Source organism: Anopheles maculipalpis, chromosome 2RL, assembly GCF_943734695.1.
Source record: "Anopheles maculipalpis chromosome 2RL, idAnoMacuDA_375_x, whole genome shotgun sequence".
Lineage (NCBI taxonomy): Eukaryota > Metazoa > Arthropoda > Insecta > Diptera > Culicidae > Anopheles > Anopheles maculipalpis.
Genome location: NC_064871.1, coordinates 56,018,302 through 56,033,524, shown reverse-complemented (window position 1 = coordinate 56,033,524; position 15,223 = coordinate 56,018,302). Strand labels below are relative to the sequence as shown.

Below are 15,223 nucleotides of genomic sequence, written 5' to 3'. Positions count from 1 at the left end.
GCAGTGATGATAATTTATCTTGTTTTTTGATTGATAGGTTATGAAATCGTTTGAATCTTTTCCGGTCCTCTGTTAACTCTGGAAGCTCCTAGCTAAGGAAGGTAATAGTAACCTGATCATGAGTCGCGACTAGCACTAATTGAAACCATTTATGTAAACTAGTAGATGACTGGCTTTTACCATACGGTGAAAGATTTGTGCTCCAGTGCAAAATGATGACTGGTCACTGCACTGCAATTATGTAAATGCACGGATAGAAGCAGCAATGACACTCGCAAACTCTTCCTCTCCATTGAACACGAGTCCCAAGTTCACTTTGCATCCTATGCTGTGATGTCCTATCAAAACTCGTGCGTTAGGCCTTGCTATCTTCCTATCTTCTTTGAAATTAGTTCCATTGCGTATTAGTTGAAAAATTGTGATCGAGAAAGTATGACCATACTTCTAAAATATTAAGATATATTCTTTTCAGTTAGCCTGCGATTATAATCATGTATGCAATCAGAATTGATCTAAAGATAGCATTGTAATAAAAATGCAAATGGCATTGGGCAGCTGCATCTTGGAGCGTGTGCCGACGTTACTGCAGCTGCCTCACAAAGGAAACATAGCGCACCGGAAGTGTTGTCCGAGTCATCAATGCAAGTTCAAAATGAAATTATAGACTTACATTTGAATTAATAATTTCCATATTGATTAGGCTGATTTTGTATGACATTAATATCCATTCGGTGTATTATACCACCGTATGAAGTGTCGCGACACATTTTTTTCCTGTTCGATTGTGCCTTGTGTAGACGTGTCTGCAGAGTTGCAAAACAGCAGGCCATCGTTGAGATTAGCAGACCCCAGAGCTCAACGCCGCTACAAAACACCGGCACAAAACAGCGAAAAAAAAACTAATGTTACAAAAAATGTATCTCTTTTTAACTGCCTTTACCATTAAATGACGCTAGACAAGAGCGATTGACCAATCAGCGTAGTATGTTGGTTCGACGGTTCGAATTTCAATCTTAATCCAAGCACACATTTTCCACCATCTGAACCAATCAGAGCTAGCTCTTTGCGCATGGGCTTTAGAGTGGGAGAAAGCTTAAGCCAACTTTTTGGGGGGGGTACGGGATTGTCTATTTGCAAAGGCGGGATATGTACATTCTCTTTTACGACTCGCAGCATACGGTCACAGCGCAGGCGTCCAAACGAAGCTCTTGTAGTTCAGCAAAATATCATCCGTCGAACCGTTGATTGGCCCTAGTATGACAAAAAATATCTAAATAATAACGATCATAAATCATGATCACACAAACACCTTCTTCTATGTCCAAAAAATTGGATGAGATGAGCTGTTTGTCTCTACCCAGGCGGTTATTATGTCAGAGACGTGTGTCTCGTGTCTTTCGAGCGCAAAATTTATGAACCTACCTCGGTACAACCTTAACCCGCATTCCACGCCCCGAAGAGTTTGCACTAGATTAGGCCTTTTCGGTCTACGATGGTCTGTCTCTGGGCTTAAACGATGCGTCGCGATCGTTGCGGTAGCCGACTAGCGCTTTAATACCACGCAAGAAGGCTCTCGAGAGGGAAACTTGGAAAACCATCTTGACATCTGATGAGCACGAAAGGAAAAGTTCCATTGCTACCAAGCACAGACCGTAATAATCAGGGAGGGAAACAGAAAACGGAGCACATTCTTAAAAGCTTGCTTCCTGAGTAATCCAACCAAACCAAATGGTCAAACAGTGATTCCGTAGCACAGACGAGCTGAGCCAACACAGCCAACGAAATTTATTATCATAATTCATGAAGTCTTCAGGGTTAGTGGGTTGTGTTTGATAAAGAGGCCGCCCCTCGGCAAGGTTGAGATCGAAAGTTCAATTGTGAAAAAGTCAGACTAACGCTTTTCGGATTGCGAAGTGTGTTAGGAGTAGATTGAAAAGTCTCATTTATCCTTCAAACCGTTTTGCATTATTCATCAGTCACAGACAACCTGTCGATAGGACACATCTTATGACTCATTGTAGAATATGAGAGTTCGACGATGGTACACAATATTTGTAGCGTAAATAGCTGTGGATGTGTTCGTTCTTCAATCAGAAAACAAAACACGTTAGGGGCATCATACACACACACACATTTATATTCATCCTCACGAGGCGGGTGGTGTGTTGTTCATCATGCCATGCAATTTACGGACTTTGTTCTTTGGCAACGAATTGTGCACGTGTGTGCATCATGAATTTCCTTTCACCTGACTGCTAGTGTGCGTGACGTGAGGTTTTGGTTCTCTTTCAATTTCAACACTGTTGCACTTCAGTGCGTCGCGTACAAGTATCAGCCGGCTTAGGACGATCGTATTGTTTTTGTTTTCATCTGAATGTAAACTCTCCTCCACGAGAAGCGGATTGAACCATGGGGAAAATGGTACCATCATAGCAAAAACACGTCGGTATGTGTGAGAGTGTTTGGATGCAGAAGTTTGATAGTGGGTCCGATTTGTCTGTAGGTCGTTGGGTCTGTTGCTGTTTGGAGCAGCATTAGCCTACATGTGCCACGGACCGGCAAGAAAGTGTGACTCGTACACATTTGTTCGCTCGCATGTACGCTGGACGCCAGAAACAAAAGAGTGTGGTACGGTGAACCGAAATGCACCGAAGGGTAACGACGATGACGCTGGTCGTTATTTTGTCCACGATCGCGTTTGTGCTCGCAACATTTTCTGACCGTTGATGCCGTGCCCGCCTTCGGCTTTGCACCGCAACCCGCGCTTTTGGAAGTCGACGCACCAAAAGCTGATGCACAGAGGACGCGTCCAAATGCTGCAACGTATTCGCTTGGTTACCTTCCAAGCAGAGCTAGGATCGGCTCTTTCTGGAGGGCGTCGACAATGACCAAAAATTTAAAAAAACCTGGTATGTGTTCTAGTCAAAATTTGGAAAAGGCTTGCAATGCGCCCAGAACGTCGTTAAAGGAAAAAAAAGATCCGGATATTGTTGTTCACGTGGAAATCCACTGTGGGGGGCCATGGGATACGTAAACATTAGGAAAAATGGATATTTCTCCTACAAACGGTTGTAGAAAAGTAGATAAAACCCTTATCTTACCTGCCGAAGCATCATAGGCGTATTCATATGTTATGGCCAATATGAGTCGGCTGTTCAGGAGATCATTTTTTTGTAATTGGAGCAAACAAGCACTTCTACGAAGAAGGCGGATCATAATTGAATTATGTACCTTTTGATGTCCCTTTTTATGTAATTGTTTTTCATCACAAACACCGTAGTGCCCCGTAGTGGGGAAGGACCACAAATAGATCAAAGGGACTGTTAACAAGGGGTTCCCGGATGAAAGGAAGATATTGCATTAATTCGTTTTTTTGGCGAATTAAAAAATTTTAACCACGAGAAATGAATATTAGTAATCATAACGAATTTGTGTAGCTTGTGGCCAGACATCGTTGTCGTTGACATCGTTGACAATGTTGTTTTGCTTCTTGTTAGACAACGCAGTAAATTGGTTTGGTATTGAAGACATTTTTCAATCAGAGTACACTAGTACAATGTTTGAATGTTCCAAGATCATGCCGGCCATCTAATGGCTTACTAGACTTGCTGATATCACGTAGTGGGATAGCCCCTAGAATCGTCGCTGCCAGCTTACAGGGTTGCTGAGTAGAACTAGACAGGTGCGAGACATTTCTAGACAATGATCAAGATGAACTGGACAGCAGGTAGGTTGAACTGGACAACCGTCGCCCTTTCTCGACAGTGGTCAAGTTGCACTGAACAAACGCTAGGTTGAAGTGGACGGTGGTCAAGTAGAACTGGACAGTCATATTTGGATGTCAGTCTGTCAGTCTGTAAAATATCCATGACAACAGCTAAAAGAACTCGATTAAGTGATTATAAACAGAAACGTCGTCTGTCAAAAGATAACATTTTGAAATGGTATTGCAAATATTTTATTTCTACCTCACATTTTTAAAGAAAACCATGCATTCTGATCGTAATTATATTCGGTGTGAAAGTATACGAAAGTGTTCAGTTCAACTTGACCACTGCCGAGAAAGGGCGACGGTTGTCCAGTTCAACTTAACCGTTGTCTAGAAATGACTCGCACTTGTCTAGTTCTACTCAGAAACCCTGTATGTTTTTGGTGTATTCATTGCAGTATATGTTTGGGGCGGCCCGGTGGTGTAGGTGACAGCAAGTCTAGTATGCCATTCAATCTCCACCGTGACCTTAGAGGTTGTTAAGCCTAGAAGCAGAAGCGCAGTGAGGAATATTGCACAGCAAACGAATCATTCATATACTGATATTTACCGTTCTATGCATTTTATTAACTTTTAATACCATACATTACAGTCTAGAAAACAAGCAGAAAACAAAAACTAAAGGCATGTTACTGAATCATCTTGTGTTTTCTACTTGTGTATCAACATCTACATACGATGATTGTAGCTGTTATGTTTTTGTCATTTCATTCATCCATTCAATTCAATCAACGGCGAACGGCCACGCGTTTTCACTCATTCATTTATTCCCGTTCATTCATTCGCTCCATTCGTTGGATCTGTCGAGTGTTGTACATGAAGCAGTTGCTGAGGTTTGAATGGGGCAACTTCACGAGGGACCACGAGCAGCATGAGTAAGCGGTGTTGGGGTACATGCGAAACCAACTATGTAATCAGCGATCACCAACAGCCTCCATTACCATTTGGCACTCATCATCTCTCGTACGATGAGAGAGTGAGACCGAGATTCCGTAGCACTATACCTATACAAGTAAAACTGGAAGTAGTTGTTCGATTGACATTTCAAAAAAGCAATAAATTGAATTTTTGAACATGAAAAGCTCGACATGAAGCTATACGACGTGTATGCCATTTTCCACCATATTTAATGGATCCCATCGCATAGCAAGGATTATATTTCGATATTCACCAACACACCGCCGTTCAAAAGACGATCGCGTCAAAATCCCACCAGCTCGCTAAATCAAAACACTGCCTGTGTATGTGTGCATGTATTCCACTCTGCTCTGCTCGTATTGGTAGACCTTCCCAGCGGCCTGGCCTAACGACAGTTTATTCTATCTATCTCATTGTGTGTATTTTCAGCTTGGTTCCAGTGTCCACCAACACCGAAATATATGCACTTGTAAAGGCACCGAGGCACCAACAAAACGCAACGCATGTGGTCTTTGTTTAGCTACCAGCTCGAGCGTGACTGTTCGCCATGAGGGGGATGAGGCAACAAAAAAAAAAAAAAAACAAATAAGCGTGGACACAATATAAAAGAATATAACCGACCACCACTACCCACAAATGGATACCCGCATCAAAATATAATATTCCAAGCCCTACCACGCTAGCCCTGGAGTTCCAATGAAACCGTTCAAAGCACTGCTGGCGTAACGAAAAAAAAGTTGTAATATAAGTGCAAACGATCGTTTGGAGTGATTTCTACCAGCAAATATACTGGCCGTTGTTTCATCCCCAATTGGACAGTTTAGGATTTAGTTGAGCGAACTTTTAAACACTGGATTTTGAATATTCTAGAGCGTTGCAACGTTAATACCACCTTTGTAAATTTTGTGTGATAATATCGCTTCATTTATAAGCCCATAACACTCTGGCTGAGGAAAGGCAACGGTCAAGATCTTGCAATAATACTTTTCTTCTAGTTTTACTTCACTATAACGACGGCATAGAACGCACGATCAATCGATCAGTCGATCCAAGCCGATATTGATGTTTAGATCGCTTATTAGAGGGCGCGCGTGCATGATCGAGTTGGCCAGCATGATCATAATATTTTCCCCCGCAATCAAACGAAATGGAAAACACTCACTCCTTCCAAAATGTTCAGCAATGTTCTTCCCCTACCTTTGGCGGTGCGTGCTTTTGAAAGGGATTGTCGCTAGCGATACATGTATATATTTTATTTCCTTCAATACCATAGCCTATCGAAATTATAGAGTTTGAATTTTCAACCTCCTTCTTCCTCGATTAACCGCTGAACTGCTGGGTAGGAAATAAAATCAGGGGAATAAACCTTTTTTCGTTATTTCTCAGTGTGTCCTCCTTCCACCACTACTACCACCTATCCCCCCCCCCCTCCCCCACCACACCCTACTACGCATGATTACTCATTATTCTTCGGTTCCCTCTCGGGCGCTGTGTTCCCTCTAACGCATCAGCTTCCGAACGAGGGTTGTGGGTATGGGAGACGGCTTTTTAGAAGGTTTTGATGTAACTAATTATACGGTGCCGTTTTCTTCCTTTTTTTTCCGGGATCGTTTTCGTCTACGTCTCGGCACTGTATCTATACTTTACTAATGCTGGTTTCGAAAAGCGAACACCGAGAGAGGCTACCCATTGAACACCCTTTGGACTAGGATACGCACAAATATCCCTTTGCAAGAATTCGAAACTATTGATGCATTTTGCCACAGCAATTGTTAAGTGTTTAAGATGGACAAGAGAGAAAAAAAACCACACACACACACAAACAAACACACATAACCACTTACCTCCATTGCCGCCGCTGTTGGTGTTTGTAGTACTGCTGCTGTTCGGGGTTGTCGTGCCAGGAGTGGTACTGGAGGTAGATGCGGGTGTATTGCTGCTGTTGTTGCTATTGCTGCTCGAACCATTGCCTCTCCCGAATTCTTGCTGCTGCTGCTGCTGCTGGCCACTTAACCGCTGGAGGGTACTGTTGTAGTCATTGAGTTCGTTAACGCCAACACCGCCTCCCGTCTGCCCGCAGGACGCATCGTACACACCGCCGCCGACAGAGGAACCGTGATCTAGTAGCGCCTTTTCGCAATCTAAAACCCGACGAAAGAAGCGGGATAAAGCATGAATATGAGCGAAACCCTACAATACAGTTTATTATGCACACGCGTACTCCCACTAGCCAGTTGATGAACGTCCGACAAATGTTCATATGACTGGAGAAATGAGGAGGAATGGAAATGGGTAGCACGTGTAGGTCAACCTGTAGAAACTACATGCTACCATTAAGCGAACCTTTGTGAAGGGAACGGCCAACTTTGATAAACAAATTTGCCGAGGTATGTGCAGAGAACCACCCGCATTAAACATAACACGAAGGTAAAAACATTTTCCAGGATACCACAGAAGTCCTCTGATTTGATTTCCTCTTCCATGTCTTTTTTTTTTTTTTTGGAAAACGTTAGATCGCTTGCCCATGTACATTGACAAATGTGTTTTTATGAATGAGCGATATAGTTCTGAATCGGTTCGCAAAAGGACGACACATTCAGCTTGCACAACCGGTCGCAGTTCAATTGGTGAAGGTGAAATTCAATTTATTAGTGCCGATGACGAATATAGCGCACAAGCACAGTTTTGTGTGGAAGCTGGCCATATGCGTGGGAAAATAGTATTAAGCTACTGTGTGGGACGCGTTGATTTGCTTTTGCAATCAAATTGTAGCCTTATTCTGGTTGTAAATCTCTGCTGTATGGCCAAGTTTGACCCCTTGACGGATAAACCGGAATTTAAGAATTGGGAAATTTAGGAAACGGCTGTAATAATTTCCTCATTTTTACCCTATCTTTTTGCCTTCGTCAGCATTCTGCTCTGGTATCCTGGAGCATTCTTGGAAATAGAATTCAATTTCTTTGCACTTTATTTAAACATTCGCGTAGCTTACATGTTGATGTATGATAGAATCATAATCTCCCAAGCCAACGCAGTTAACTAAACAGAACTGTCATCCTCACGAAAATGGAAGAATATTGTAGAGCATGTCAAGTTTCACGAACCAACACAATTGAATTGTGATGGAAATCAAAGTAAGCTCATTACAACATAGTGAATCAAACTGATTGAAAAGGCACTAAATCGTACCCTTTGCTCGCACTTCATTTCATCAAACACCAACAATTGATCGAGATGTGCCCTCGTTAGTATTAACCAATTTCAATTAAATGAATTTACCCTCCCTCTCTTACGTTCCACTGTCAAGACTAAAGATCGGAGGGACGTTAATCCAATTAACCCCAAGCATAACCGATTTATGGCAATAGAGTCAATTATCCAATCTCAATCACAGTGGACCGTAGGCAACGCTAGCACGCGGCACGAGTAAGAACGATCCGTTTGTTTGAATCTGTACGTTGATACGCAGAGGGTACAACACAGACGAAGATGAAATTGTCTTGTTATGGATGCCTGCCTGTTGACATTATGATCATGGTGAGCCTTTTGTTGACCTCTTACAAACACGCTCGTGTTTTCTAGATCGGGCGGGAGAAGAAGATTAATTTACATTGCGTTTTATTGCTGGAACTATTAATTGAGCTACAAGAGACACTCTACGAACACACGGTTATGTACCGTCTGGCAATTAGATCAGGGCGATCTTTTTTTTTGGAAAGAATTTGTAAAGAAAAAGTGTGATGTATCTAACAATGGTTCGCCGTCACTAGCGTTGCTGATCTATCTTTTCCAGATGATCATTGTCGGTGCAGTCGATGCACAACCGTTGATTTAGATGTGTGCAACGATGTAAGTACCCTTGAAATGGACAAAAAACCAGCATGCATTGAGATGACGCAAAGATAGAGTTGCAATTTGCGACTACTGTTGCCTTGGTGCATTGATTAAAATCGCATTACCAGCGCTTTTTCCTAAATGCAACACTCGTTCACGGTAGCCGCAGCATCTAAGATTCTTCTTACGTCGCACTTAATTCAATGTATAATGCAAATGTATAGCATGTAAATAAAATGTAAATAAAACCGTTGCACAATTAGTATTTTTTTTATTAATCGGCAACATTGGATCGTTTGTTGTTTGAAGGATGGAACCCGAATATAAAAAAAACCTCCATCCGAAATCCCGTAAGAGCTTTCGTTTGTAACGCGTAGCTTACCTTTTTGTAGTATCTCCAAATGTTCCCACAAAATATCACCGGTGAATGGTGGAGCAATTGCAAGAAATCCTTCGCGACCTAGTCCAACAATGTCGCGGCCACTCATCTTTTGGAACGGTTCCTTGTTGACACCTTCCAGGGAGAACTCTTTGATCGACCAATTCAACCAAATTAGCACATGTTCCGCTGTCCATTGCCGAGGATCTGTGAAGGATGGACAAGAATAGAATACAAGGTTAGGGGAGAATTGTGGAAACAAAGAACAATTAAAAACAAAAGCGTCAAGAAAGTGAAACAAACCCGCAAGTCAACAATAGATCAAATCACTAAATAGGAGCTGCGAGTAGTGATGCTGCCTAAAAGGCCAAAAAGGCCAACCGTTCTCAGCCTTCGGCTGGAGCTGGACAATTGTGAAGGGCAGGGTGATCCACACAAAGGCCCATAAAATATTAATTGTTTGCTGATTTTTGTGAGTTCCCGTTTACAACAGCTCTTGCTGGTTGGAATGCGGTCAGCTGAAGAAAATGTACAAAGGTGATTTTTTACCTTCGACAGAAATGAGTTTTGACATTGACCTTAACATTTTTGCCATAATTATTTAACTTTTGGATGTTTTAAGAAGGGATACCCGTTTAAGGTCAAAGCAAATGAACGTTTATAATTGTAGTTGAGATTTTTACCACGTTTTACACTGCTTCATCTACTGTAGAAATGTCGAAATTTGTGGATAGAACATTCTACTCAAGATTCGTTTCTTTTCGTTGCCACTTTTTTTCACCAAAAACATCAAACTTATTAGGTAATCTGGTAAACGTCAATTGGCTTTATAGGTAATTGGCAAACGGAATAGTTGAAGCTGTTAAAACATTAGTAGCAAAGCGATCCTTAACAGACAAATTAAAAATACGAAAATGCTTACCTTTGGTAATTTTGAACGTCTGTACTTCCTTCTCCCAGGAAGCGAAAGATGCGTATAGGACTTCAGTTAATTTCTTGTTCGTTCCAGGCGTCAATGGTGGCATCTGCGTCGGTACATCTGTAATGTAGACAGTGTGGAGAAAAACAAAATAAGTCAAACCGCTGCACATCCGGTAGTGAAGACATTTTTAGTGAGTTGCAAATCCTTAAGCGGTACTCGGTAATTCCGATCCCTAAAAAGGAAGCAAAGTTCCATCCCATGAAGCTACTAGACCACCTTCGAGTTCCGTTTTTATCGTGCAAGGCGAGATGAAATAGTTTCTTGATCAGCTACCACACATTATACCCTCCACACACGGTGTTACGGGCAATGCAAAGGGCAAACTCGTCACTCGTCTTCCGTAGCTGCAAGCCAGTGACACAATTTGCAGCTATTACATGATTCGCTCTCCCAGGGGGAAATGGGCCCAAGAAACCAAACAGAACGGAAGTATTTAATTTCACAGAACACACACAATGTTTTTTGGACCCGGTGGTAGAGGGATCGGCAACACGATCTTTAGACCGCAGAGTAGGCGCACTCGGTAGGGCTGAAAATGTTGGACTTACAAAAATATCACTCAATTGCTGCTCGGTAGGTCTCGTGGCAGCGTGAATTTGATCAATGAGTCTTAAAGATTCTCTTTCATCTATTTACTTCCATTCTTTCGTCTTGATTCTTTCTTTCCTATTGCTGCGCTTCGTCGTACTGATTGCTCGCGTCAATGAAGATCAACGACGATGACGATGAGGATGGTTAAACAGCGCCGGATCGGCCGAGCAGGAAAGTGCGAGTCGCTCAAGAGCTAACAACAATCGGCCGAGGGTTAAATTCTACCGATTGGATAGTAATCGCTCGGTTGGTTCTACTTTTCGATTGGGGATGGAAAATTGAAATTTTAACGGATTATCGTTCTGCTGCTGTTTTTTTTTTCAAATCTTTGCGAGTTGATGACGAGATGGAAGACGGAACTCGAACTTCCGTAAAAAAAGCAAAACGTCCGATCATCGTCTACGGTAGGTTGTGCAAGGAAAAAACGAAAAAAAAAAAAAACATTAGTCATTTTACTTCCATCCCACATTCTCGGATGCTGAAGAGTCGCAAGTACCTTTAAACGAAAGCTTGGCTAAGTTAATACGATCGTGTGTCGCAGACAATTGGATTTTCTTCCCTTCGGAAATCGGTACAACATAAAAAATCCCGTTCAACTTTAGAGTGTTGCCTGGGCATACACGATGGAAAATCCGGACTTCCGAACCGGCAGTCCGGTGATTCGTTTTGGAGGAAGTAAACTTCATTTGAATCCTAATCGTCAGTTGATGATCAATCCGATCTGCAGCGATTTGACGTGTCAATGGATAAGAGCTCTTAATACGAATTTGTAAATTCATCGACTCTCTTGACTTGCTACAGGTGTACATAGAGGTTTCTATGTTTCCTTCTCTCTACCATGGAGGACCAGAATCATGTCCAGGAAATGGGAGGATTCCTTGGTGGGTGGTTTAGACGATCAAGTTTTTGCTTTCACCCAATTTTCTTTTCTTTTTTTTTCTTTTTCAACATTTTCATACTTCGGCTATCGGTCAGCGATGATTTCGATACAAAATCGACACACGAAAACAATGATCTGCCTCATTCTGAGCTATGGTGGATGAACATCAACATTATTGCTTCGTACTACAGAGCGACTCAAACGTACGGTGTCATGCAGTATTTCGCTATTTTTACCCTATCCGAATATGCCTCCGCCCCAAGTTTGGAGAAGATGGTCCTGTTGCCTTGAAGACCACCTATCACGGTTTCGATTTATGCCGACGATCGTCTTCTAAGACGTACGATTGCCAAACCCAACAATCAACACGCCTGATCGTGATCAAAGCATGTAGCGACCTATTCCTCTCGAGCTGGCGGTTGCACCGTTGTCGATAATCAATTTCGGCTTCCACGGAACGACTATCATCCGGTGGAATGGACGGTCGTTTGGTTGCTTCTAATTTCATCATCTCTCGTCAACAACGGCAAGCAAAGCCACCGCCTGTTCTGCCGACCAATCGCAATGAGATTGAGTGGGTGGCACAATGGGAGGGAAACTGGTAAAACGGAGATAAACTACACCCCGAAAAGCTGGCTAAGAGAAACGACTGTACGCCCGTCGCACATGCCGACAACGCCAGCTGTTTTGCTTGTAATTAAATTTTCGGCGTAATTCTTTTTTGAGGTCGATTGTTTCCTCTGCTCGTTACATTTTCTGCGTCTATTTGTTTTCATTTTCAATGTGTCGTAGCGTTATGCTTTACCATTCCAGATGAGCATCCAAACATTTTCGCATGATAAAATGAGAATAGCGAATGAGGATTTGTAGGACAAGCTATCAAGACAAGCTTGTCAATACACACGGGAAAAAAATTTGCTTTATAAAACCGTTTCTGTGACAAACAAGTTTCGTTAAGCAATTTGTTTCGTTAAATCTTCAAAATCAATCTGTCAAAGTGATGAAACCAACAAGAACAAAACGAAAAGTGTAAACAAATGTTCTTTTTGAGAAGATGTTTTGTATCGTACCTGCTATTTTGCTATCAAACTGATTTTTCATATCATGTAAGCGATGATAGCAGTTGTGATGATGAAAGAACGAAAGATCTTACTAAACAACGTCGGCTGCTTCATAGTATGTTTGTTCTTTTAGAACTTGAAGCTTAAGTTTAACATGTGAAACTTTTGTGTTAAACCTTTTTGATATGTTCTTGGAGTTGTTCCTTTCAGACTTTCAGAGAAAATTTCGTGTACCGAAGGAAATTTTCCTCGATATTCTTAATGAGATTGAGCCAAAGTTTCCGTCTGTAAGGACAAAAGGACTCACGGCAAAAGAAATGTTGGCTGCTACACTGCGGTTTCTTGCGGAGGGGAGTTACCAAAATGGAACCGCGATGGAACCAACAGATTTTAATAGAGCAATTGCTCAACTAACTTTCTCCGTGGCATTTACCAAGTGTTTGAATATTTTGGAAGAAACGTTGCCGCCCAAAAACATTTCATTAGAAATGAAACCAAATGAGCAGCAAGATGCCCGACGATACTTCTTTTTCGTACTTTTCTTCGAGAATATCCTTTCTGAAGTAAAATACTCGCATTTTGGTTGGAACTGCTTAAGAAAACACACAGGAACCAGCAAGTTTGGCGCCATTTCGTTTCGAATAGCAGACGGAAAACAATTTGACAAATACGAGTCTCCGTTTTTGTGAGAGGATACAAATTCTTGGCAGTGTACTTGTAAGTTTGCCTTTCGTTAAGTTTTTTTTCCAACAGACAACACAAACGGCTGTCATAATACGAATCTTCCGTTTTTGACAATTTGTTTATGATAGTCAGGCCTAATGTGTCCTTATGGCGTCCTTATTATGGACATACTTTTTGGGTACATGTATGTGTACCTCCAAAAACCTCAGAAACCCATCGCAGCCAAAACAGTCTTCAAAAACCTGAACAACACTCTTTCGACTTGAAATATCAATTTTGATGAAGCCTTCGAGTGATTCTTAATTTATGAGATTTTCCTATCTTTTTACCATCAATTTAACCCGTGTACTAATCATCTATTTACATTTTTTGTTTGATATTTACAGATAGGGGCGAACATTCCGGATAGAGGTGACATAGGTGTCGATCTTCACACGACAGTACCAGGGTTTGAATCCCATTAGGACCGTTGCCCCGTAGTAAGGACTGCCTATCCAACTACGCGGTATCAATAGGTCTAGTAAGCCATTCGATGGCCGGTGTTACTTAATTTATACTCTCTCGCTCTCTTTCGTATAAAAATGTAAACCAATTGATACTCCATAAGCGATATTGTTAATAGTGAAATGAAGTATTCAGCGTTCTACAGTCGATCGTTTTGAAGCAGTGTTAGTGTTCAGTGCTAAACAAAAATAAAACAACAAACGAATACACAATGCAATGGAAGGTGCGAAGTACGCCAAATTCAAAACGGTCGCTATTCGTCTAACAAACAATTGAATTTTATTTTGCTTCAGTGTAAACCCTTTCGCAGTTACGGCTCGGCTGAACTGTACAGTACTTTACCGAGAAGGCTTGAAGAAAGGGTGACCAAGAAACATCGCCATGGTCAAAGCACCCAATAATGGGTTCAAGGTGCATCAGACGCCGTTACGGTTGCGCAGCGTACGGCAGCGGATGCGCTTCGGTGCGTCGAATTGTTTCTGACAAAGTGCGCCTTTTTTATGGGTTGGCGGCAGTGCTTTCGCTTTCTTGATCTACTGCATAAGGGATGGAAAAGGTGTATTATTTAGACATTGTGGTTAAACTCAACCGATCAGATACCTGCGAGATACCTGACGAATGACTAAAGAATGAATTTTGAAATACAGGTGCGCAATATTATGTACTTTTAAAGTACAATTTTGAAGGGTATCGTAGCTCTACGTTGAAGTAAATCACCATGCTGTGTAATTACCTCTCGGTTTCTGTAATCCTTTCATGAGCGGGTGAGATTTCAGTCCCATCCCCACCGAGGCCAGTTTGTTCAAACTGTAACTATTCAGGAAACTTTGCTGGTTGTTGTTAAGAAAGTTCACATTATTATTGTTGTGAATTCCTCCGATACTGCCAACGCTACCAATCATTCCGCCAGCAACACTGGACAGTCCCGTGCCCAAATTATGATGATTCGCTCCACGCAATGGTATCCTTCCGAGTGGACCACCCCGACCGATCCCGGGATCATTCCACTCCATCCACTCGTTAGTCATTTTGGCACGAGGATCGAATCCTTCGTATCCTCGCAACTCATTAATGTTCACTTTCGTAGCCACTTTTTCTGCGTTTGCAATCGATTTCACAACTCTCGTTTTTCTACGCTGCTATTTCGATAGCGAAACGATTGGTGCACACTTTTTTAATAATTCGATTCTTCTCCAAATTTAATTCACGAGCACACGTTCACACGCACACACACATAACACTAGCAAATGTTATTAATTTTGAACAACACTTCATTCAGCGGCACCGTAATTACCAACATAACGCGAAGAATTCTGTTTGATTGTTGTAAAAAATGAAATGTTGTTTGTAAAGACCGTTTCGTACATGCGATTTTATTGTTTCAGTAGATCAGTTTTTTTTCATGAACACTACCTTATCAGTGATCAATGATCAATGAAATATGTTTTTAACCATCTAAAGCAAGCAAAAAGCTTATTTTCATGTGGTTTCTGTTTATTTAACCTTATTAAAACGATCAAAATCGAAATCTTCAATAATTGTAAGAAGCATTTCTCCATTTTTCCAAAGTTATACGTCCTATGCGTGGTTTGACTATTTAAAAAACCATTCTTGCAGTAAA

General features: G+C 41.6%; 3 protein-coding genes across 5 annotated transcripts in view; all 3 read right to left on the bottom strand.

Moving 5' to 3' along the window:
• LOC126559341 (calmodulin) overlaps window positions 1-15,223 on the bottom strand; it is a 279,933-nt gene that overhangs the window by 48,685 nt on the left and 216,025 nt on the right. The window lies entirely within an intron of this gene.
• Window positions 1-15,223, bottom strand: part of LOC126559276 (zinc finger protein 593 homolog) — a 338,322-nt gene that overhangs the window by 112,375 nt on the left and 210,724 nt on the right. The window lies entirely within an intron of this gene.
• Window positions 1-15,223, bottom strand: part of LOC126557047 (ETS-like protein pointed) — a 176,419-nt gene that overhangs the window by 20,009 nt on the left and 141,187 nt on the right. The window contains exons 1-4 of one of the 2 annotated variants that reach the window (XM_050212689.1): window positions 14,336-14,719; window positions 9,823-9,939; window positions 8,904-9,107; window positions 6,532-6,828 (exon numbers count right to left, since the gene is read on the bottom strand). In XM_050212689.1, coding sequence (XP_050068646.1) covers window positions 6,532-6,828; window positions 8,904-9,107; window positions 9,823-9,939; window positions 14,336-14,630 — 913 coding nt within the window. In that variant the 5' untranslated portion in view covers window positions 14,631-14,719. Of the gene's footprint in view, window positions 1-6,531; window positions 6,829-8,903; window positions 9,108-9,822; window positions 9,940-14,335; window positions 14,720-15,223 lie in introns of those variants that run through there. The other variant, XM_050212688.1, reaches the window with a different exon arrangement.